At 31.5% G+C, this 26,785-nt stretch overlaps 1 protein-coding gene across 1 annotated transcript; it reads right to left on the reverse strand.

Moving 5' to 3' along the window:
- Positions 1-239: 239 nt before the first annotated feature.
- Positions 240-25,865, reverse strand: LOC134692572 (uncharacterized). The gene is made up of 6 exons (XM_063553030.1): positions 25,790-25,865; positions 22,589-22,793; positions 17,733-17,845; positions 2,421-2,912; positions 1,250-1,412; positions 240-363 (listed from the first exon to the last, which is right to left on the reverse strand). The coding sequence occupies exons 1-6, from the start codon at positions 25,863-25,865 to the stop codon at positions 240-242; spliced, it is 1,173 nt and encodes a 390-aa protein (XP_063409100.1).
- Positions 25,866-26,785: the final 920 nt, after the last annotated feature.

Genomic DNA, 26,785 nt, shown 5'->3' on the forward strand with positions numbered 1-26,785 from the left:
TGTGAAATAAGAATAAAAGTAAGGTAAATGTATTATTTATTGAAACTGTATATCTGAATAAAAGGCAACATTAAGTATTACATGATTTACATTTATACTCACAATCGGGAAACATATACAATTCCTACATTGTGTCACCAAACATCTATAATGCATTTTGTTTTAAAATATGTACATCTTATCAATAAAAAACAAGAAAATATTTTCCAATCAGTCCCTATTGTCTGCCTTATCAAGTCTCAGAAGAAACACCCAATGCATACTTCCTTCTGTCTGAAACATTTAGTGTAGTAGGTCCATCCAGGTGATAAAGACTGGGGGATTGCAGTAACAAGACCAGGGTAAAACGACAACAATTCACATCTGCAAAGAAATAGCATAAATATATACCTCATATAGAAGGTCGTAAAAGATTAAACATATAAAACTCGTTTGAAAATTATCATAAAATAAGTATAAAAAGAGATTTTAGGGACATTTGTAAGTCAATGAAAATTAAACAAACATACATTATATTAACCTTCAGATTTCTTGTTTCTTTTATAAGATTATTGTTTAACTGGCGTGTGAAAAAAAGTAAAGTCACCTAAATACTTGAAAAATCAAAACGGAAAGTCTCTAATCAAAGGAAACATATTCCTGACTTGGTCAACACAGCTTGATTTTTTTAATTGGCCGAAATTACATCGTTTATAATATCAATGTTCCGTTTTTTTTTAAAATCATGTCGTTTAATGTTTTTCTCATTTGTGTAGTCCGAAATTTGAGAGCTTATCAATTTTCGTTCATACAATTTTCTTGGGAAAACATGTCTTTTGAGACTCATGTCTGAATTTATAGTAATAGTCTTATTCGACCCTATTTGAAAGCCCAGCTGTTTGTTAAATAGCTGTATAACTGTTAATATAGCAGTTAAACTCCTTGGGATATTCTAATTTCAAAGATTTTAGTTTGACGCGGGTCTGACGTCCTGAATCATAATCCTGGAACCTTTGATTACTAATTATAAAAATATTTATATTAGATGAAACCTTAAATCGACCCCTTTTTAGAGATCATTGTATTATATGTAACCTTAAACTATTTTTTTTTCATAATAATTTATTCAATTTAACAGGTATAGACCATTTTCTGGCGTACTACAAAAAATGTAAATTATAATCTGGGTATCGGGGATAACTACTCACTTCAGAGACAAACGATTGGAAATATATATTTATTGTTGATATTTGTCTTATATTTATACTACCTTGACATTTGAGAGCTGTAATTTATTCCTACGCAATCTGTCATCTTCGCACAAATAGCGATACATTGGACTTTCTCTGCGAAGACTACATCAAGATTTATCAAGCTTGCTTTCTTGTCATTCCTATTGCAGTTACTGAAAAATCCAGTTGATTCATCTGCAACTATTCAATTTGAAAATAAATAAAGGATTTTATTTATAATTGACGTTTACGAAACAGTGAATTCTTGTGTACTTAATTCAAAGTAAAAAAAATTAAAGAGATGAATCTTTTTTTTCCCTAATTTCTCACACTCTATGGTTGAAAGACAAAGAAAAAAGAACAAATTTAACAGAAAAATTCCGATGCATATATATATATATATGACAACATATGACTTCATTTCCTTATCTTTTTTTTTGTATTATTTACATATAAAATATTCTCCGTACCACATATTTTTAGATATATGTATATATATACATTAACGTATTCAGCAGATATACAAATATTGTCGCCTTGAAATAGTAACTAACTGTATAATAAGTTTTCTCATTTTCCTGACCTTGATTCGATTTGCGTTTATTGTGCATAATTTGTGTGATACAAATTTGTAGTCTGAATTGACACGATAGATGGACTGTCATGTATTCTCATGTCTTTTTATACAATTTGTTCTCCCCTTTTTATGTTCTTTTCAATCATATGTGCATTAATAACATCGTGAAACATCTCTTTCTGATCATACTGTATATATGGTACACAAGATTTGGTGACTTTCCAAAACATAACTGTGCAAGATTCATGAGCATATGAGACCATATTCATGATATTATGTCGATATATTTAACTTTAAGTCAATAGACCACTTTCGAGTTTGTTCGTCACCGGAAAAAAATAGTATATGATACGTGCCTTCATGGCTTCATTTACCAGAAAGAGGTGATCGCCTGTATCCCTTCACTATTAATAATCATCAAGCGTCTAAGTAATCTTCAATAAGCAGGATAAACTTCAAATACAGTGTTTCTGTAGGTACTTAATCAGAATTCCCTAATGACGACAGTGCTGATTGTCAATTGTGAGAATTCAGTTTGCCCTAAACGCAGAAAGGATTTTTTGAAATGGAATGAAAGTTTTTGACGGAAATACATCAAACTCGAAAGATGTCTATAAGAGTGATGAACTTACCATCGATCTCAATTATCCACTCTCCATCATTATTTCTGGAGTAGATTCCTGCAGATCTAACTTCAAAGGGGTTCGGGTCGGTCCAACTGCATTGCAAATTGTCACCAATTATTCCCCCTGTACCTAACTTTATGGTTCCGTCATCCCAGCTTGCCCACAATAGTCGGTATTGATTGCAGTCTAAAAGTCCTGCGGTATTAAACTTCTCGCTAACGTCATTGGTTTCAATACCATCCGATCGTCGGATTGCTGTAATTGCATTTCCCCATCCCCCAATTAGAACTTCGTACCTTAAAGTTGAATCAGACATGATTTCCGAATTGGACATGAATAGCTTAGCTTGTAAACATACTTTTACTTCGAAGACCAATGTTTCACTATTGTTGCGTCCATACTTTGCAAGGTCCGTAACATAATCAGTTATGACGTTAAAATCAAAGAAACCTAAAGGTTTGGAATCCACAGTTCTGATTTGATATCGAACTCTTACACCTGAAAAAAGAAGATATACTTGATCCAAATACAAAAAAAAAAATTACGTTTATAGATACTTAACAAAAGTACATAATAATATTAAAGAAATATTAAAAAAAATATGTCATAGAAAATTGCCCTGTAAAGATACAACACTTGGTAGCTTTATAAAGGATGAATGATTTTTAAAACCGACAAACTGATTCGTGTTTGGAATATATTATATAGTTGTTGAATGATCAATTATTCAAACATTTACAAATCGAGTAATTCTATAATTGTATACCGTATATAGTTTATTTCTGTTGTCTTTTCTTGAACAGGTGTTTGTATTAAAAAGGCATTTTAATAATATTTCATTATTTATTGTTATTAAATCTAAAACCTACTCATTGTTTTAGTATTTATGTAATTTGTGACAGCGATTTAAACTTAGTTTCACCAAAGGTTTATAAATCAGCAAACACGAAAATGTACTTGCCGATGAATATGTCAATCAGACATATGTATACTGAGATAAAGACCTATTTACTGATTTGTATCATTATAACACACACCAAATTGATCAAAAGAAGCATCGTGGGTGTTCTATATGAAAACCATCCATTCTAATTTCACAGTAAAATTAATGCAATGTTAGCACATATATTCATTCAACTTTTATGTGTGGTCCATAGATAGCCAAGTGACAACAGCCTTCACTGGTAGCTGTAACTGGTTTACACAATCATCGCCATTTTATATACCAAGTCAGGATTTTTTTCTCTCAATTGATAGATTACTACTACTGCTGCCTTTCTTTATGTCTCCTTTCTTGTTGTATCTTTCAATGAGAAACTGTGCTTCTTATATCTTGAAATTTAAAATCCTTGCTGTTAAAATATAAGGACAACAAGCTACCTTTCAATTTAAAAAAAAGCAAAGTCGATTTTACAACAAAACGCAATGCAATCTTGTCATTCTGGCTATTTATGTACTTATTTTGTAAAGACAAACAAAAAATTCATAAAAAAATATTTAGTGTACGAAATTCGTTTTGCAAAATCATTTGAAACAAAAAGACCAAAAAAAATCCATTTTTGGACATTGATGTGTTTGATTATAAATACCTAGTGTCAAAATAGTTAAAGGAATTATAAAATGTCAGCTGCAATTTAAAATGGAAAAATTGAGGTTATTGAACGTCCATATTGAAATCAAGGCACAACAATAAATTTTGGTTGCTAACGGTTAATTCCCTTTGCATACACGAATTTTTGTATCCTGTTTTAAGTTACAGATACAATCTGTATAACATTTGTGATCAATTGAAAACCCAATATATGACAATTATCCTTCGTATTCTAGAAATTATCATTTTTGATTGAAATGTCTATGCCCAGTATGTGTTGACAAAACTTAGATTTTTGGAAATACTAAGTCTCTTCTATCTCAAGAGAAGAATACTTAATCTGTATTTTGCAAAACTTTTAGGAAGTTTTAGTCCACAATGCTCTTCAACTGTGTACTTTATTTGGCCCTTTTTAACATTTTTTATTCGAGCGTTACTGACGAGTCTTTTGTAGACGAAACACCCGTCTGGCGAAAATCTAAAATTTCAAGCCTGGTATCTATGAAAAGTTTATTTATATTCATTTTTTTTCAAAAATGTTTTTAAAACTTATCTTTGAATTCATTTTGATTCAAGGGCTTTAAAGGTGCTCCAGAAAGGTAAGCAGATCAGCCCCTTATGTGGCAACCGTGACTTGTCAAGCATTTGTCGAGACATTGTCAGACAATACCAAGATTATTAAAAACTCAGACAGACTAATTAAGTATTTGATAATCTTGGTATTGTCTGAAATAGTCTAGACAAAAGCTTGACTAGTCACGATTCAGAATCGACCTGTCTCGATCAGTCTTGACTCAGTCTCGACCAGTCTTGAATCAGTCTCGATCAGTCTTGACTCAGTCTCGACCAGTCTTGACTCAGTCTCGATCAGTCTTGACTCAGTCTCGACCAGTCTTGACTCAGTCTCGATCAGTCTTGACTCAGTCTCGACCAGTCTTGAATCAGTCTCGATCAGTCTTGACTCAGTCTCGACCAGTCTTGAATCAGTATCGATCAGTCTTGACTCAGTCTTGACCCGTCTTGACTCAGTCTCGATCAGTCTTGTCTCAGTCTTGACCAGTCTTAACTCAGTCTCGATCAGTCTTGACTCAGTCTTGACTCAGTCTTGACTCAGTCTCGACCAGTCTCGACCAGTCTTGAACTGTCTTGATCAGCCTAAACCTGCATCACCCGTCTATACTCAATCTTCAACTTTTAATGTAGTATCGACTGGTCTCTATCGGTCCATTTAACTCAATTTTATATCGATCTTAAAAAATTCCAAGTCATTTAGTATTTCTGTTCATTGCTATCAAATTGAGGATTTAATTAATAGGTAAAACAGCTAGAATTTATCTTTATGATTGAATTCAGATAGTCATCTTTAATAATCTTTTTAATATCAACTTTGATGTTCATAAAACTTGCCAGATATCTAAATCAGACATTGATCTTACAGTATCATAGGTTGTTTGGTGGTTTTGGAAATTTTGTCAAATTTAAGGATTTGATTAATAAGTAAAAAAGCTCGAATTGTCAGTTCGGACTAAAATCGATAGTCGTCTTTAAAATGTTTAATTCAATTTTCGAATATACTTGGGTTTTCATAAAACTGTACAGCAGTATCGGTTATATATATTTACCTAACTAGAAAACCAGTTTGTTTTGAAGTTTAGAGAATTGCTGTCAAATATAAGGATTTAATTAATAGGTAAAAAAAGATCGAATTTTCAGTTTGGACTTAATTCGATATTTCAAAACACAAGTTATACATAATATAAATTCTATACACTGTCATATAGGTACAAAATGTTTGTTTCTTAATTTCTTTTTGCATGCCTTGTATTTTAGATTCAGATTTGTATTACAATATGTGCATTTATGTTCGTTCAAAAGTCCTTTAGAGCTTGTGTTGTATATTTCAACTTATGGCTAATCAAAATTGTTTTTTCTTATCTTATTCTTAATATATTTTCTTTTGAACTCTACGATTTGTTTTGTATGTATAATAGCTTGAATTATAATTTCTGACCAAATTCCTTTTTCGATGTTTATTGAATTATTTGAACATTTTTTATTTCATCATTTGAAATTGGCGGCCCAATACATACAACTTTTGGATTTGACGGTAAATTTTAGCACATGAAAAAAGCTTTTCCTAACATATGCATCAGAACTACTGCTAATGTCGATCATCAATCATAGTTCACATAATAATTTGACCAACATACTGCAACTATTTTAGGTCAAAAAGAGTTCCATTTAATTTTAGGTCAAAAAAAGTTCCATGGCAGCATAAACGAGATGGGCTTATAACAAAAATGTATTATTTACACCTATGATATCACTGTATACCAGTTTTCAGTAAGATTTCTTATACATGGTTCGCCAATTATATACCAAGTATTAGCTAATTGATCAACCCACTCTTGTTAGTCAATAGGACCTTAAATTATGCTTTCGTATATTTTTTTTAAATTTTTAATCGACTTCTCCAAAGAATTTATCGTTATTTTAGTAAAACACATATTTTCCAAAAATAATCCCAAACATGACAAACATGTTTTACTTTATACAACAATCAAAAGTAAATGTGTTGACGTTAAAATATGTAATTAGTTATTATTTACTTTTTGTATTTAAGAAGAATTAATCGTTTGGGTATCATCACTGCATCAGCTATATAATTAAAAAATCGCTAAACTAAACACGATTGTCGTCTGTATGAGTTTCGTTAATATTCCTTCCGAAGGACCAGAGTCATAAAATATAATTGTCAAAAAACAATTTGTTTCGGAAGACGCTCTATTAATACTATGATAACCCTATAATGACCTCAATATAGTTTTAAAAAAGTTATTCGTTCAATAATGGTTGCTCCTATACTCAAAATATGGTTATAACTATGTTGTAAGGTTAAAAGAAAAAGAAAACAAAACAAAGCTATTAACTCAGCAGTGATACGCAATTTTTCTGTATTTTTTTTTTTGCATCATAAATAAAATTAATTTAGTAAATTGAATATTTTACCTGCAGCTGTAGACAAACATAAACAAACGAAAGCTAACATGAACGCTTTCATTACTAAAATAAGTTCACTGTATAATGTAATCATATATATATATATATGAACATAACCACTTAATAAACTTGTCACATTGTTATTCTTTCTGTTCATTTGTTTCAATGCCTTTAAATCACAAGTTATGATTGGCAATATTGGTGCATGCGTACATCTCTTAAAATAGACATGTGAATTATCGAATTGATATACTCCAGAATTCGTATGCATTAAACAGCTAAAGCATGCCTTTAACTTATAAGTATATTTCACAAAGGATTTCTTAAATACTGTACTTTTCGTAGGTCTTATGCATAAAATTACATAAGTTTTCACATATCTGAGAAAAAATTAAATAGAAACATTTCACTTTAACAATTTGTGATTGGCTAATTCCGTGGACTCATCCGTGCAAAAGGTTGTTCTGATTTACATTGTTTGAACAAATCATACTTTTATAACGACCTTGTGTTCAATTACAATTATGGTGCGTAATTGATTTTTAGTATATATAACACAACTGAAATATCTAAACAATAATGTCCCATTGCTGCATAAGTCAAAAGGATATCTTAAGGTATAGAACCAATAATTCAGGCCAGGTCGAAAAGAACATACAAGAAAGTAGTACATATTTTAAACAAAATAGTTCCTACGCAAAACAGGACATTTGGGTAATTTTAGTATCAAATGAAAGCTTTGGGACTTGAGATCACTGTAATACCATTGTTTAAAGTTGTATTTGAATAATAAAGAAGTATATGAAATTTAAATAGGATGGCTGATTTGGCCTGTTGTTCAGATTAGAAGTTCCTGTTTTTGTACTATGAATTTTGCGGGAACCAATGCGCTCAAAAATGCAATTAAAGGTATTTTTTCAGTACAAATCAGGATAAGGTACCGTTTTGACATGAAATAACTGCCACTTTATTTGAAATGAAGATAAAGTAGCCATTAATGCTTTTAATTGTGAATTTAACATAGAAAGCAATGATGCTATGAATCAGTTGTTTTATAACTTTTATTAAAGGACGAGCATGTAAAAAAAATATATGTTTAAAGCAAAATGTTCCAGAACATATTTCAACATAAGTGCAGAAAATTTCACGCAGACAAATTTGTTTCCATGGGAAGATTATTATAAAGTATATTATGCTCCATTTTATTTAACTAATGTTTATACAATAAGAAAGATCTACCACAGGAGCAGTTCTAAAAGGCAAATGTTTGATACTCTAGAAATATGTTAATAAAATATTTACTTAAAAAAACATAATTTATCATTGGGGTTTTTTTTCAAACGCATTTTATCTTTGTTATTTGTCCAATGGAGATGGGGAATAACATTTTTTATACGAACATATTTGTCAACTCTTATAATTTAGGATCAAGATTTAATTATTAAATTCGTCTCCATTACGTCTATTTTAAATAAAAGTTCTTTTTACTTTCCTTCTGCACTCTATATGTGTATACTAGTGAACACATATCTTAATAATGGGACACTAGGGTTTGATGGAACAACCAACTGTTAATTGAACGTGATTGTTAAGTAAATCAATTAGCTAGTGTATCACGAAATTTGAACATTGCAAGATTCTTATGTATGGACTACTACTTAATATTTTATTTAAATTTGAAGATGAAAAAGGATGCAGAAGGAAACAAAATAGGAAGTAAGATCAAAAGTGAAAAAAAAACAAAGGATATTACCCTTCGAGTTCATTTAATCACATAAATTTAGGTTATTTTGTGTTATCATTTCGACTTCTGGTTCAAATTTTCTCCATATTTCCGTTTGTAAATGTATATTGTTTTCTTTTTTGCTTTTTTTTTAACTTAAAATGCAAGATGAAAAGTTGATGTCGCCATGCAGCGGCTTCAATAACATCGTTTTCATGTGTAAGTTAATATTATCCCAAAAACTATGTAAAACAATAATTCTTTGTGGTTTCCATAATCTATTTGATGTCTTGATTTATTATTACTTGACCATTGTTTTTTTTCTCGTATGCTTTTTGTTTTACATCTCTTCACAAGTTTCATGATCTGAAATAACTCAAAAAAGATGAATAATGTATTTTAATGTAACACTGATAATTTGATTGATTTCTTCCAAGTATTTCAAACCTGTATACATAACTTTGATAGATTTATTCAATATACATATAAATTACAGGGCAATCCACCTCAGCCTATCATTTTCATTTTCCTTTGATTAAATCAATACGAGCAAAATCACTACGCTGATAATTTCCATTTCCATTTCTAGCATGTTGACAGTTACAAAAAAAGAATATTTGAAAATTATATCAATGACAATGAGACATCAATACACCAGTGTTCAATTGAAGAAGATTGAAGCAATTATAGACAATCGTACGGCCTTCAACCATGACAAAAAAGTCGGGTAAAAAAGGCATTGAAAAAAAATGAAATAATTCTATTAAGAAAAATAACGGTCTTATTAGTTACAAAACAATTTTCGAAAAGAAACTAGAACCATTGGGCTACAAGCTACTGTGGCAACTGAGATAGCTTTAGATCTCTATGTAATGCTTTTGTGGCGATTGAACTATCTTCAGATTTCTAGGCAGTGATTTGTGGCGATTGAAATATCTTCAGATTTCTAGGCAGTGCTTTGTGCCGCTTGTACTATCTTCAGATTATTATGCAGTGCTTTGTGGCGATTAAACAAGCTTTAGTTTTCTATGTAGTTTTGTGTGACAATGAACTTTGTTCAGATTTCTAAGCAGTGCTTTGTGGCGATTGAACAAGCCTCGTGTTTTTTTTTGTTTTAGTATTGTTATAAGCCGATTGGACATTTTATAGTTTTCTATTTAGAACATGCTCATCCCTTGTTTTCCACTTATAGTGTATGTGATGACCTAGGTTTTGAATTCGTTTCAAAAATCGATTTATGACTTTTGTACACCGGATACTAGACTTGCTACATGTCCCTTCCTAATTATGTTTTTTCTTCTTTTTTTCAATTTTGCCCCTTTAATAGTTTAACTGCTATAACTAGGAGATTACAATTATACTGACATCTGCAGGAGGAACTCCAGGCACTTATCAGTAAACATATAAATTAGTAAGAGAAATATAATAGAAAGGGAATTGAAGCAAGTCTAACCGGATACTATTGATACCTTTACTTGCTTTTATTTTTATAAAAATATCTTTAATGACATAATCAATGATGTTTTATATGAAGACGGGATATCTTTTGACGAACAAATACAAGTGTTTCTTTAATTTATAGTCTTCGCCAATATGTTAATGTACCTTCAATGTGCCAAGCCCAAAATAGTCTCGATAATTAAAAGGTCTTTATATTTTTTTATTTAACTTGTCAAAGATCTGGAATTACATAAACATGAAAGACATGCCATACGTAACGACCTACATGGTTATTATTAAAGGTAACGCACATGCATATTACAGGATTTTACATCGAAATGTATTTTCGTAGAATGTAAGTCACAACTTCAATTCAATCAAAACGGAAAACTCCAATGCCTATAAACTAAGGTTTCCATAAAAAAAATGTTTTGTACTTGAATATGGATTATATCACATTAAATGAAAAGATATCGTTTATAAATATATACTGCTATCTCTTTGATTGCATAGTCACTATACACGTAGCAACAATGTATTATTTTTTATAACCTTATCTTTAGTGCATTTGTTTCTAACACAAACGACACAAACGGCTAAGCGCGCACATGTTTTAATTATTTGTTTCTAACATACGCTTGCAAAGTTAACATTAACTTTGACAAACTAGTCACTCGTTAAAATGCGTCTACAGTTTGTAGTTCATCGTTTTTTTTTTAGTACAAACGCTATAATTTTATTTGTTTCTAAGTTTAACCTGAAAAAACAATGCACTTTTTTTCTACGTTTGGAAGAGGACTGTTTACAAACAACACGTGCATGGATTATTGAAAGTTCGAACAGGGTCAGTAAACACTAATTGAACAATGTATTTGTTTCTACTATTATAGAGTTTGGCAAACCTTAACAATCGCCACAAATGAATCATATCCTGAACACATAAAAATAAAATATAAAGACCCATTACGTCTGTCATAACCCTATATTAATGGAAAAAAGTGTTGAAGAGTGTATAGCAAAAAAACACACAAAGTCTAAGGTGTTCGTCAATGAAAGTCTTGCAAAAAGTAAAATCACAAAAATACTGAACTCAGAGGAAAATCAATTTGAAAAGTCCATAATCACATGGCAAAATTAAAAAACAAAACGCATAAAAAACGAATGGACAAGAACTGTCATATTCCTGACTTGGTACAGGCATTTTCAAATGTAGAAAATGGTGGATTAAACCTTGTTCTATAGCACTAACCCTCTCACTTTAATAACAGTCTCATCAAATTCCGCTACATTTACATGATGCGTTAAATAAACAGTGACACCCAAATCAAAAAAGGTTAGGTGAAATTCAAATAAAATACGAGGTTTAAGGGCACTGAAAATGTTCCCAAATTGATATCATGTAATGATGTACTCTCGCAGTCTGACACGTCATAAATAGCATGCATAAAACAACGTATTTTCTAGAATTAGACTATTTACCGGATTTTTATCACATAAGCAACACGACGGGTGCCACATGTGGAGCAGGATCTGCGTACCCTTCCGGAGCACCTGAAATCTCCCCTAGTTTTGGTGGGGCTCGTGTTGTTTATTCTTTAGTTTTCTATGCTGTGTCATGTGTAATATTTTTTGTCTTTTCTTCTTTTTCATTTTCAGCCATTGAGTTGTCAGTTTGTTTTAAATTTATGAGTTTGACTGTCCCTTTGGTATCTTTCGTCCCTCTTCTATATTCAACTATCCAGAATACCAGCAAAATCGTTTTACTCTAGCTTAAAACTGTACATTTACAAATTGTTTATCCTACAAAGCACATGACGCCTTGTTGAACAACAACAGTACATATACACTAGTTTGGAGATGAACGATTGGACGGCTGGACGCACAGACGAAACGACACGGTCATTATTCTACAATTCTGGAGACTTTTCCCCGAAATAATAGGAAAGAATTGAAATAACAAATAAAATGGCGTACTGAAGTTACCTTTTGGATTAGGTGAACGTCATTGGCTATCAACAGTTATGATTTGATGCATATGCAGGTACACTTAAGACCTTCAGGTCGTCGTTTAAATATGTAAAAAAAAAATAGACGCTAGGAATGATTTTTTTTTATTTGCGCCAGACACTCGCATTGTCTTCAAAGACTCATCAGTAACACTCGATGAAAAAAAGTTAAAAATGCCAGATAAAGTATGAAAATGAAGACCATTTAGGACCAAAAGCTCCTGAAAGTTTTGCAAAATACTTTGAAAGTAAACTATTGAGTTAGAAAAGCCTAAGTAGTACAATAATTGAAAAAAAATTTAACAGTTCATTCAGAATTATGACCATTCATGAATTAATGATAATCCATGTAACACAGAAGGGCTGGCTATTATTGCTACCCTCGGGAATAAAAAACTCTACCAGCAGTGACATCGACCCAGGGTTGTGAAAAATTTCATCATAGATAATTACAGTATAGAAATTTTCGCTAGACGCGCGATGTCATTGTATTTTTTGTTTTTATAAAATCAGTTAAATTTTACAGTTTACTTGGCTTTGAATGTAAGATTGAATTGTTGAAGTTGATTAAAATATTAAAGATAATACGAAATACCAAAATTCGAAATATTGTTCCCACAAGATCGTGATTGAATAGTTATCGCTTTCTAAAAACGTGTAGGTCTTAGAATGCAGGAAACTTGTATTAGTTTCAGGTAAGTTTCACATCATTACTTCAATACGAATGTTCAGCATTTGTTGTATAAGAATAAAACAAAAGATTTCAGTATGTTTATCAATCTGTAATTTCCTGATTTTGATAAAAAGAAAAAATCATCCATCGAAACAAATATGCTTTGAATCACGAAATCAGAGCAACTTGATGATGTAAATTTCTGAGATTTCTTTAAATGAAACAGAGTGAATTTTCACAAAGTCAGATGTATCCCTCCTAAAGACAAAATACTACGGTATTCATACCTTAAAAAAAAGCAGCATCAGCTGTTTCAATTTGTCTTTTGATTTGGAATGGGAGTTATTGTGTACATGGTAGAAATATCAGATTATTTAATATTTTTCAAGATTAAAGAGACATAATATTAGTTACATAGTGTGTTAGTGACCTAATACGGTATATATGGGGTCAGTTAATAGATATAGGAAGATGTGGTGTGAGTGCCAATGAGACAACTCTCCATCCAAATAACAATTAAAAAATTAAACCATTATAGGTTAAAGTACGGCCTTCAACACGGAGCCTTGGCTCACACCGAACAACAAGCTATAAAGGGCCCCAAAATTACTAGTGTAAAACCATTCAAACGGGAAAACCAACGGTCTGATCTATATAAACAAAACGAGAAACGAGAAACACGTATATATTACATAAACAAACGACAACTACTGTACATCAGATTCCTGACTTAGGACAGGTGCAAACATTTGCAGCGGGATTAAACGTTTTAATGGGCCCAAACCTTCTCCCTTTTTCTGAAACAATAGCATAACATCACAACATATAAAAACATACGATAATTATCAATTGGCAGACTTAACTCAATCAAAAAACGTATGATTACAACTCCATATGGGGTGAGAGCGAAGCTCGAATCCCCATATGAAACTTACTGACCCCATATATACCGTATTACGTTACTAGCACACTATGTAACGAATTTATCTTACCGACTATCTGAACGTGTGAAATTAAGACTAGTGATTCTCAAATTGAGTAAGTCTTTAATACTGTTAGCATTAAGAAAATACTTCCATTGATCCTACAAAAACAGATGCCAACAATATCGACTTGTAAGGTTTAAATGTGTTTTATGAATTTATTTTTATCTTAATCATCAATTTCTTCGTCTGTTGGAACTTTAAAGATTTTTTTCTCAGTACCGTTTTGATTTTATAAAGGGACATACCACCATTACTAACCGTGTATGAAATAAGGCCCACCCCCTTCTTATCTAATATTGAATCTAAAGGAACGTAACTCCACTACTAACCGTGTATGAGATAAGCCCCGCCTCCCTACTAACCTAATATCAAATATACACGGTTTGCACGCGGACGCTTTTAACCAATCAGATTCCTGAAAATGTATAGAAGGTAAAAATAAAGACAGTTCTCTGACGTCTTTACATTAAATACATCCGATGTTAATTGTAAACTGATTGATATTTTTGTCTTAGATGCATGAGTCTGTCATGAGTTGCTATTGGCTTTTCACTCGTTGTCAGTAACTGTGAGTATTGTTAGGCAGATCTGTAATGCTTTTTTAGCCGACCGCGTGGAACCGTCATAGGTTGTTAAGGTCGTTAAAAACCTTTCTCATCACCTGTATATTTGTTGGGTGTATTTTTGCTTTGTAATAATATGAAATATGTCCTTTGCAACTGATTTATTTATAGACATGTTCACCGTAAGCCGATACCAAAACCGAAACCGATACCGCAACCGATACCGAAACCAAAATTAGTAGTGATTTACATTAATTAGTTCAACCTTTTTAATCAATTATACTGTTTAAAATTTGAATTTAAAAAAAAACCAGAGTAGAACTTCAATTCATTAATCCACATGAATCTATCAAACAGCAAGGTACATTCAACTATTATTTAAATACACCAATGCAAGTAATAAAGTAATTTTAGATGTTGATACAATTTATTTATGATGTACAATAAGCAGATTTTGTCGTAGGGAAATAGCTTCACAAAGTTCTAGAACATGTGCAATTACGGTTCGGATATATCTATAGAAAAAAAATACTATTTGATAAATGTTTATTCGTCTTATGGAATGTTTTACACAAACTTTTCTGCTCGAATCTTTTAATCGACAAATTTGCGTTTATCCTCTTCCAAATTTTGGCCGATCACCCTTTATAGGTTCCCATGTTTCAGCTGACGGATACGCTACCAATGATCATTAAGCTTGATGAAGAATTTGCCAAAATATCATGGATAGTTTTATGAACAAATAATGAGCAATACGTTTAAAAATATAAAAGGCTACTGGTCGCTACTGTAAATAATATGTCCAAGCATTACAAATGTGTCAAAGTCAGTTTTTTTCTTGATAACAATTTATTAAAATTAACGGTACCAATTTTCTTGCACCAGATGCGTATTTAGACAATACATGTCTCTTCAGTGATGCTTGTGGCCAAAAAATTTGAAATCCAAAGCTTATATAAAAGATAAAGAGCTTTAATCTAAAAGGTCCTAAAAGTATAGTAAATTCCGTGAAAGGAATCAGAGCTTTGCATGAGGGAGATACATTCCTTAATTTATAGTAATTTCTAATATTTTGTAACAGCAAATTTTAACTAGAGGCTCTAAAGAGCCTGTGTCGCTCACCTTGTATATGTGAATTAAACAAAGGAAGCAGACAGTTCATGACAAAATTGTGTTAAGGTGATTGTGATGTGTTTGTACATCTTACTTTAATGAACATTCTTGCTGCTTACAATTATCTCTATCTATGATGAACTTGTCCGTGTAGTTTCAGTGGAAAATGTTAGTAAAAATTTACAAATATTATGAAAATTGTTAAAAATTGATTATAAAGGACAATAACTTCTTAGAGGGTCAATTGACCATTTTGGTCATTTGACTTATTTTTGAGTCTTAAATTGCTGTACATTATTGCTGTTAACAGTTTATCTCTATCTATAATAGTATTCAAGATAATAACCCAAAACAGCAAAATTTTCTTTAAAGTTACCAATTTAGGGGCAGCAACCTAACAACGAGTTGTCCGATTCATCTCAAAATTTCAGTGCAGATAGATCTTGATCAGATAAACAATTTTACCCCTTTGTCATATTTGCTCTAAATGCTTTGGTTTTTGAGTTATAAGCCAAAAACTGCAGTTTACCCCTATGATCTATTTTTAGCCGCAGCGGCCATCTTGGTAGGTTTGCCCGGTCATAAAACACAATTTTTAAACTAGATAGCCTTATAATGATTCTGGCTATGTTTGGTAAAATTTGGCCCAGTAGTTTCAGAGGAGAAGATTTTTGTAAAAGTTAACTAAGATTTACGAAAAATGGTTAACAATTGACTATAAAGGGCAATAACTCCTAAAGGGGTCAACTGACCATGTTGGTCCTGTTGACTTATTTGTAAATCTTACTTTGCTGAACATTTTTGCTGTTACATTTTATCTGTATCCATAATAATATTCAAGATAATATCCAAAAACAACAAAATTGCCTTAAAATTACCAATTCAGGGGCAGCAATCCAACAATGGGTTGTCCCATTCATCTTAAAATTTCAGGGCAGATAGATCTTCACTAGATAAACAATTTAACCCCTGTCAGATTTGCTCTAAATGCTTTGGTTTTTGCGTAATAACCAAAAACTGCATTTAACCTCCATGTTCTATTTTTAGCCTTGGCGGCCATCTTGGTTTGATGCTGGGTCACCGGACACATTTTTTAAATTTAATACCCCAAAGATTTTGGATTAATTTGGCCCAGTAGTTTCAGAGGAGAAGATTTTTGTAAAAGATCATGGAGATTTACAAAAAATAGTTAAAAATTGACTATAAAAGGCAATAACTCCTAAAGGGATCAACTGACCATTTTGGTCATGTTGCTTCATTTGTAAATCTTACTTTGCTGAACCTTATTGCTGTTTACAGTTTATCTCCATTTATAATAATATTCAAAATAATAACCAAAAACAGTAAAATTTCCTTAAAATTACCAATTTAGGGGCAGCAACCAAACAATGGGTTGTCTTATTCATCTGCAAATTTCAGGGCAGATAGATCTTTACCTGATAAACGATTTTACCTGTGTCAGATTTGCTCTAAATGCTTTAAAAAATGCCAAAAACTGCATTTTACCCCTATGTTCTATTTTTAGCAATGGCGGCCATCTTGGTTAGTTGGCCGGGTAAAAAACACAACTTTTAAACTAGATACATCAATGATGATTGTGGCCAAGTTTGGTTAAATTTGGCCCAGTAGTTTCAGAGGGGAACGCCGGACGACGGACGACGGACGCCGGACGTCAAGTGATGAGAAAAGCTCACTTGGCCTTTTAGGCCAGGTGAGCTTATAACACAAAAAATCCGTATTTTCATGCCAGTACCGAAGTACTGGCTACTGGGCTGCTACTTTGAATGTAAAGACATAGATTTGATGCATGTCTAATTGATAGATACACGTATATTTGATACATATGTCTTATTACATGTAATGGATACACGTAGATTTGATACATGTGCCTCATTAATTGATACACGTATATTTGATTCATATGTCTCATTAATGGAAATACAAAAGTTAATATATCCATATCCTGTATTATAAACTTCATTTAGATTTTATGAAAAAAAAACTGATTATCTCCCTGTTAAGAATTGTTGTTTGATTTACATGTAATAAAAGGATACAGCCATCTGTAAATCCACATTGCGTTTTAAATATTTTTATTTTGCAAAAATTCCCACGAAACAAGTGCAATGGTTAGAGGAACACTTTGTAATATCTCAATAATGAACAATACAGTACATATATATATATGCATAGAAACATTTGTGTTTTATTGTTTGAACAAACACCCAACACACACTTCAGCACCTCTTAAACACTTGGTATAGTAGTTCCATCCAGCTACATAATATTGTGGAATATCTGTCAGGAGACCAACTCCAAAAGACAACCATTCACATCTACAAAGAAAAGACAATGATTTAATAACAATTATTTTTTTACTGTATACAAAGGATACTATATATTCGGAAAAAAAAATAAAAAAAATTAATATGTTTGAAATTTTCAAAAAGGAATTTCTTCAATATCATGAAATATTGATGAAAAAGAAGGCAAATATGGAAAATTTCATAATCTGGTTGCAGCAACAATTAATAAATTAATTCTATTGAATTAGAATTTATAATACATCATGTTATCATACTTCTATTCAGTTACATACATGTCAGTATTACTATATATATCTATATATATTGTGCACTAGCAAGTACTAACTTTATCAATGAAATGTTATATACTAACGATAACGAGGCCTGAATAAGGTATCGGTACTTCATGAATCTCTAACAAATGTAAAAATAAAATAAAATATGATAAAACTTAAAAAAAAAAAAAAGAGAAAAAAAAGACAGAACATAAGAACCTGTCAAATACAAGGATGTCTTTCAATATTAAAAGCTCTTCATTGGTGTTTTAATCTTTTTAGTATTTCTCTTAAATATATAGGCAAACGTATGATACAGAATGTTATATTTTCAATTTCAAATAAAAAATATTAAGCGTAAAAGGGTAAATAACATCAATTCATTTGTGTTTTGATAGAATGGTAGTTGAAATGAAACAAAAACCTGGTCAAAGATCATAATTTTATACGATTAGAAACTCTTTAAAGATATTTAAAACTATCAACTTGTTTTAAAATAAATGTGGGTTTTTTTTAAAATGCAAACACCTATTTTGGATTCAAAAAGACTATCATTAATATCTCCAAAATGGAGAAAAAATCGTTAATACCAAAAAAGTAATGTTATTGCAAATAATCCACCGAATAAATATAAACAAAATATCAAACTCAAAACTATCAAAAAAACGTGAAGTCTATATATCAATCAGAAAAGCAAATGATAAACGCTAGAAGTAAAAAAAAAATACATATAATAATTTTGAAAGTAATACAAATATATATAAACAAAAGTTAGAAGAGTTGATAAACAACTTTAAACTTTATGCAAAAGCCAAAGGTAAAATTGAGAATGGAATCCTGATTTGTTTCATGTGAGTAAATAAATGATACTGTTAGTTTCTCAAGTTTCAATTTTTTGGAAAATGTGCGACTATTAAACGTGAGTTTACTGTATTGTTGGTGGAAGTTAGAAAGTTTCAGGCATGACTTATCGAAAGAAGGGTAAACACGAATATTTGTATTGTCAAAATGTTTTATTTTAGCGATGGGATTGTTTTTGGATAAGCGGTTTTGAAAATTGAGATGTATAGATACCCTTTGAACGAGTTTAGTTTTTATTATTTTTTGTCATTTCTAGGCTTCCCATTTGTTCTTTTTATCCGAATTAACAATTGAAAGGAGCAAATACTGACATTCAGAATATGATCCAGAACACAGAACTTGAATGAAAGAAACATGATAAAACTGTTCGAATAAAGACGTCAAAGGCAGTTATTAAATGCAATACATTCCTGCAATAGTTTGAGCTAAAACATAAGTAACAATTTCATTATATTTAAAAGTGTTTAATCAATGCAAATGTGCAAGTCAACAACGGTCACATTGATAGACCAAAAGTTTCTGGACATTTAAGTTATACCTAAACTTTTAAATAAATTTATGTTCTATTCTCTTGTTCATATATCAAAAAAAAATATTTTAATATTGATATTCTGTGTGTACGACTTGCAAAGAAAATGCTTGTCACGATCATTATTACTGCAACAATTTAATTTTCAATCCTCCATTCGTAGTCTCATTCGTGTTTCTCTGATAAGTCTCGACAGAACAAGATAGGCAGTTAATAGAATTATTCTGTTTAATAGAATACGAATATCAGTGTATTATATATAGTTTGATTGACGTTGGTTTATCTCACGCAATATCTTAATTGATCAAAGATCAGTGCAGGATATTTCAGATATAAAGAAACACATTTGTTCTTTCTTAAAATTTGTATTTTTATAAATTTTATAAAAACAGAAGGTATTACAATAAGTGATTTCTCTGATGATATAATAATAACTTCACGTTTCAGTTTTTAATAAATGCAACCGTTTTTTAACATTTTTTATTGGGTAATATTTCTTTATCTTACCAACTACAGCAATGGGATATAAAAATTTAAAAAAAAAACACAATACTTGTCTTACCAATTTTTTCTTCTTTTCCTAAGTTTTACCTGTTCATTTCTTTGTTAAAATTAATGCCAACACAATCATTGAGTTTAGCACAAACTGCAATACACTGTATTTTACTCATAATACCAGTACCAAGGTTCGCTAAGTTTGCTTTCGTATGATTAGAATGACAAGTACTAAAATATCCAGTGAAAGCATCTGCAACTATACAAACACATTTATAAAATCAGTTTAATTTAACTCGTTAAATATAGTTCATTTACTGTGGATTCCTTTATTTTCGTGTGAATCAATTTTCGTGGTTTGAGAAAAACTTGCATATTTGTTGAAATGTAATTTCGTTGTTTTGACAAAGTTTGGATACTTTTCTTTAGAAAATTTGCAATTAGTTGAATATTTAAATTCGTGGTTGCTCAGTACCAAGGACATTGGTATCCAACGAATATGAGTGAATCCACAGTACATATCTTATTTGTCAGTACATTACTTAAATTGTATAAAGATATACTAGTCTCTGCTACTTCAATCTGGATCACTTTTTTTTCATTAGATACTATAATGTATCCGGCTCGATCTCTCCCGGAATGAACATAAAGCCATATTGTATAAAGTAGACCAATTTTGTGTTATAGAATATGGAGATCAACGTATTACAAACATATTGTTTTAGGAAGACACAAATCATACTTTGTAGATACAATTACTGTCATTCAAACTGAAGATTCTTTATGTTTGACGGATGTGTTTTTGCTCAGTCTTTGGTGTTTTATGCAGTATTTTGTAGACGTTATAAATAAAATGATCTAGTTTGTTTTGGTTTCAGAAAAACAAATATGACAGGTGTGATATAAAAATAAGCACTTAGCTACAGGGTCCTCACGTTGTTCATGCACATAATAAATGTCTTGGGTTGATACATTTGAATGTGTCCCTTCCAACCACCGGGGCACAATGATCAACGTCGTCACTAAAAAGGATTGTATGTCTCTATTACAATCTAGATTCTTATCGATATAAGATTAATTGACGTTTTTAAAGCTTCAGTGACTCTGCAAAGCATTTGTTAGTATCAAATTTCCCATTACCTCTCTATAATTTTTTTTTATCAATGTTTCACAAGCATCATTGAAATTGAAAACTTTTTAAAAGAATACCACCACATGTTGTGTAAAATCATCGAATAAAACTGTACTATCGGCTGTATCTGCTACCACCACTTGTTGTGTAAAATCATCGGATAAAACTGTACTATCGGCTGTATCTGCTTAAATAGAGTTACGAGTAAGAACAAAGGAATTCACGTACGCTCACCATTTCAAAATGTCTGCACTTTTACAGATTGTGTCTCATTCAGACTGTGATAATTTTACTAATTGTTGATTCGCATGGCGAGAGATTCATATATAGCTGGAGACGATTACACTTTTGACGCATCAAGTCTCGGTTTCTGAGTCCATAAGATTCACCTTTGTTATGAATAGGGGCTAACACAATGAGTAGTCTATCTGCTTTCCTCTCTGAATCAACCACAGATTCATGTTGATGGGTTATTTTGCTCTTTGTGTTTATGCTGCATTTTGTACAATGTTGTCTAGACGCCATCATAATTGTACTATCAGGACGTTTACAAAGGGGTACATTTGCGTCATTTATATCCTAATATCCATATGTAGTTGATTATTTATGATCCGGTTTTATTCACCATTGTCTACATAAGAAAATGACTGTACCAAGTCAGGAAAACAACAGTTGTTTTCCATTCGTTTGATATCTCTAAACTTTTGATTTTGCGTTTGAATAAGATACTTTCCGATTTTATTTTTCTTGCATGTCGTTTTTTTATTACTTAATGTTTTTGTTAGTCATTCAACATTGAACATCTTCTCATGCAATTTTTGAGCATTTTTTTGTGTTTATGTTGTTGTATTATTAAGAAGGAAAAATTTCTATTAATCAATATATTATTGATTTTGTATTACATTATATAATGACGAATACCTTATTTAATATCATTATATTTGATAAGCCATTTGAATTATAATTTTACAGTTTATATCGAAGACGTATTATACATACATTGCCTCTATTGAAAAAATATATTTCAAACCTGATTATTATTATTCGTCTTATGACTTACTAGTTCAAATAATTATAACGTCTGGAAGGCTATTTTAAATTTTTGCTTTGACGCATTCCTACGATGTTCAGCGTCAAAGAAAAAAAGTAATGATAGCTTTTCAATACGGAATAAATATTTGAACTAATGACTTACCATCAATCTGTATTCTCCAATCTCCGTCATTATACCTGGTGTAGATCCCAACACTTCTGACTTCAAAGGGGTCAGGATCAGTCCAACTGCACTCCAAGTTTTGACCAACAATACTCCCAGTACCTAATCTATGTTTCCGTTTTCCCAGCTCGCCCAAAATTGACGATAAGCATTGCAGTTTAAAATTCCAACATTATCAAATTTAATACTCAGAATGGTAAAACTACTATCAGTACGTCTGATGGCTGACTTTGTATTTGCCCATCCAATCATCAATATCTCATACCTTAGGCTCGATGCAGCCATGAACTCAGAATTTGTCATGAATACTTTAGCTTGTACGCATGCTTTAACCTCAAAGACCAACGCAGTAGCTGTTTTGTCCATACCATATTGGGCCAAATCAGTCACGTGATCTGTTACGTCAGCGTCGAAGAAATCGGATGGCCTCGAGTCTAAGGTCTTGATAGAATGATACTGAATTTTTACTCCTGAAAAAAGGGTTTATTCATTTAATAAATGTGCTATCTTAATTTTTTTTGGCAGCAGTATACTATCCTTGCCATGGCACTGTCAGTTTTTCTTCGAGTTTTGAATTTCCTCTTGCCATATTTAGCCTCTTTGAGGAAATTGCCAAGACTGATTTGCGAAAATCAGATAAAAAGTAAAATCCCCAAAACACTTAACTCAGATTAAATCGAAAAGTACTTACTCACATGGCAAACTCAAATGACAAAACACATAAAAAACCAATGGACAACAAGTATTTAATGTTTGTAAGGAAGGATAACTTTTACGAGAAACATTGGAAAATTACATGTGGCGGGATAGTTTTGTTGTTGGCTTATGGGTTTTATCAGCTAACTTTGTACCGTTTCACAAAGTGAACATATAATAATGATATGGACATTAATCTTTAATGGGCGTGGACAAGGTTTTTGTTATCTTTCTTTGCATGTTGTTTTGTTTTGTTTATTGAAATGATTATATCAATTCGATCTTTGACCGTATATGTTTTACTATTGGGTACAAAACCAAGATATGGAACGATATCATGCAAAACATGAAAACAATTGACAGGACAGGATTTCAGCTTTAAAAGATACAGTACATGCTGTAAACATTCATATGCTCTGCCTACAATATTACAGAGACACTATGTTTTGTGTGTGTGCATCTATCTTTCCAGAGTCATGTTAATGGTTTTGGATAACAGAAATGTTAGGTGACAGTACTTAAAACTTAGCACACATGTTCATTATGAAGTGATCAGACCAGACTGTCTAATAACATACTAGTAAATGGTAAACATATTTCTGCACCAGATGCGCATTTCGATAATCAGTGATCTTCGGGGCCAAAATATTTGAAAGACCAAGCTTATTAAAAGGATGAAGAGCTGTCAACCAAAAAAAGACAAAATAATATAGCCAAGGCTGGCAAGGAATCAAAGCTTTGCATGAGGGATAAACATTCTTTAATTATTAATATTTCAAAAGTTTTGTAACAGCAAATTTTAATAGCACGAAATCTATATTTTCATGCCAATACCGTAGTACAGGCCACTGGGATGGTGATACCCTCGGGGACTATCAGTACACCAGCATAGGCATCGACCCAGTGGTAGTAATAACATAACAGTACCATTTTTGGCACAAGATGCTAATATATCCCATGTTCTCCTAACTATTTGTATTGTAGTCCTGTAATATTATGTTGTCCTTTCAATGTTATATTTAACTTGGCCATTAAAGTGCGAGGTTTAGGTGTAATACCACCATTGATTTTCCCCTATTAGTCTTTGTTAAATTTGCACTTTTCAAAAAATTGTGCAGAATTTATCTTTGTTTCAAATAAAGAAATACTTGGCATGAGTAAAGTTTTATTCTGTCCAGTTCTATAGAAAAAGTTTCACATAACATTTCATTGCATATAAGAAAATAACCATCATTGGAAGTTAACCAATCAAATTTCTCCCCTTATTCTATCTGTGTACAAGGTTTAGTCACCATGTAACCTCAAGATTACAAAATTTTCTATAGAAATCACAAATAAAAAATAATGGTGTTTTGAAATACCCAAGACATATGTTTATGACACAGAAATAGTTTTACTGCAATAAAATGTAGGATTAATTACCTACAACGGTCAAATTCAAGGGAATATTTTTTTAGACCTACTTTCGTATGCAACCGGATGTGACGTACCATGATTTGGTGGTATTACACCTTAGGCATGCCACAAAACCAGGTTAAACCCACCTTTTTTAATCCCCTTTAAAAATGTCCTGTACCAAGTCAGGAAGATGGCCATTGTTATATTATTGTTCGTTTCTGTGTGTGTTGCATTTTAATGTTGTTTCGTTTGTTTTCTCTAATTTTTGAGATATTAAGATAAGACGTGGCACGGTACTTGTTTATCCCAAATTCATGTATTTGGTTTAGATGTTAGTTGTGTTATACTCGTGGGATTTTGTCTGATGCTTGGTCCGTTTCTGTGTGTGTTGCGTTTCGGTGTAGTGTCATTGTTCTCCTCTTATGTTTAATGCGTTTCCCTCGGTTTTAGTTTGTAACCCCGATTTTGTTTTTTGTCCGTGGATTTATGAGTTTTGAACAGCGGTATACTACTGTTGCCTTTATTGAGCATAACGTCACTGTTCACTGAACATTGAAATGTAATAGTGTGAGTTCATTAACATCTTCTACAGAGACATACTCTTGTTACGGTTATAATTTCCATATTTGATATACTGGTACTGTGAATTTAGGAAAATTCAGAATGTTTTATATCTTTCGAAAATTGTGTCAGGATATGTTTCTCATTAATAAAGAATCAAATTCAAAATGCTGATAGCGTTATTGAATGCTGCATTTCTTCAACCTAGTAGCCAAATGTACCAGGTGGCGTTAAAGATTGGTGATGGGGAATGTGTCAAAGAGAGAAGAATCAGGCCAAACGGCAGAAAATAGCCGAAGGTCACCAATGGGTTTTCAACACGAGAAAAAATCTCTCCCAGAGGTGGACTTCAGCTGGCCCCTAACCAAAACGCGTCTCGTACGTGCTCAATGCAAATCGACTTTGCATGATTTGTACATTTATATAGAAAATATTGCAAATTTCACTGAAAAAAACATAAATAATTTTAACTAATATATATGGCTTATTTTTATGGTATTCGCAGAAGTTAAAAAAAATCTTATATTAATATATAAGGCCTGTCTTACGAAGAAAATAATAGTAATTAATGTAAAAAAATAATATCATTAAAATGTAAATGAATGTTTCTCCGAACTAGGTAGCTTATTTTTTTACTTTTTTGTCACTCAGTGTTCTCCGTGTTATTAATAATGTCATTTGCTAACATTTGATTTATATTAATTTAATACGAAGTCGTTGAAATCGTGATAAATCTACGCATTATTATAGTTAAATTTGTAATAGTTGTGATTTGAAGATACATATATTATACAGAGTTTGATTACTTTACCTGCTGATAAGGATAAAATGATGACAAAAACTACAATGGAATTCCAAACACTCGTTCCAGTGAACACCGCTGCCATTATCACCAACATACAGATCTAATACAATTCAGATACATAGCCGTTCATATGATTATATAAAAGTACGGTTTTTCAAGGTTTTATTACCGCATTTTTATGAACTGCATCCTTCCATTGTTATTTTCCGATATAACTGTGGTATCTTGATGTGCTGAGATGAAACGTTTTGGAGAATTGTTTCAATATCTGTGTCAGCCTATTACCATAATAACATAGAAGTCTTATGTTTGATGTCGGTTTCAGTCTTTTACCATAATTACATAAATGTCTTAGTTTTGTTTAATCAACGCTGCACACAATTTTTACATTTATTATTTTACAGTATTTATTTGAACTTAAAGACTACAAGACTACATTGGTCTTTGTATAAGTGACATCTAAATTATTATCGCTTTCTTTGATATATCTTCTTGATGGTTTCATACATATTTAAGAATAATTCGATTCTATTGAAAAGAAAAATTACTGGCTTATTGAGCATTAGAAAAAAGTTAATTGATGAGTCTATCAGACATAACCATTAAATCAAACGAAGTGAATAGTGTTTTACTGGTTTTTTGGTTTCTTTCTCATTAATTGCACAATGTCAACCAACTTATAAGACCCTAGGACTTATTGTGTTTAGTTCTTGGCTTATTATGGGACCAAGAAAATCGTGCTTTTTATTATTATGTCTGATAGGCTTATTTAATTGATAAGATTTACTTTAATTGCATTGTATAAAAAATTGTCAATTTTTGTAATAATTACAGTTTTTTCTTCAGGTAGGTCAGTGGCACGTCCTTAAACATCGATATGATAACCATGATAGCTTCTAACAACAAAGCGTCGTTTGACCATCAAATCTCTCAATCTGAATGGGAAAAACTAGGGATTGATAGAAAATAATGTTACTGAGGAATAGGATGGGATGGTTGAGG

The sequence above is a fragment of the Mytilus trossulus genome, chromosome 12, assembly GCF_036588685.1.
Source record: "Mytilus trossulus isolate FHL-02 chromosome 12, PNRI_Mtr1.1.1.hap1, whole genome shotgun sequence".
Lineage (NCBI taxonomy): Eukaryota > Metazoa > Mollusca > Bivalvia > Mytilida > Mytilidae > Mytilus > Mytilus trossulus.

Bases quoted from the DNA above. Each gene is read 5' to 3' on its own strand.
- LOC134692572 (XM_063553030.1), bottom strand. From the start codon at position 25,865: ATGGCAGCGGTGTTCACTGGAACGAGTGTTTGGAATTCCATTGTAGTT. The intron at 17,846-22,588 runs GTATGAGATATT...TTTTCTTTGTAG, and splicing joins ATGGCTGCATCGAGCCTAAG to ATGTGAATGGTTGTCTTTTG. The intron at 364-1,249 runs GTAGTATAAATA...ATTTCTTTGCAG, and splicing joins TACAGCTCTCAAATGTCAAG to ATGTGAATTGTTGTCGTTTT.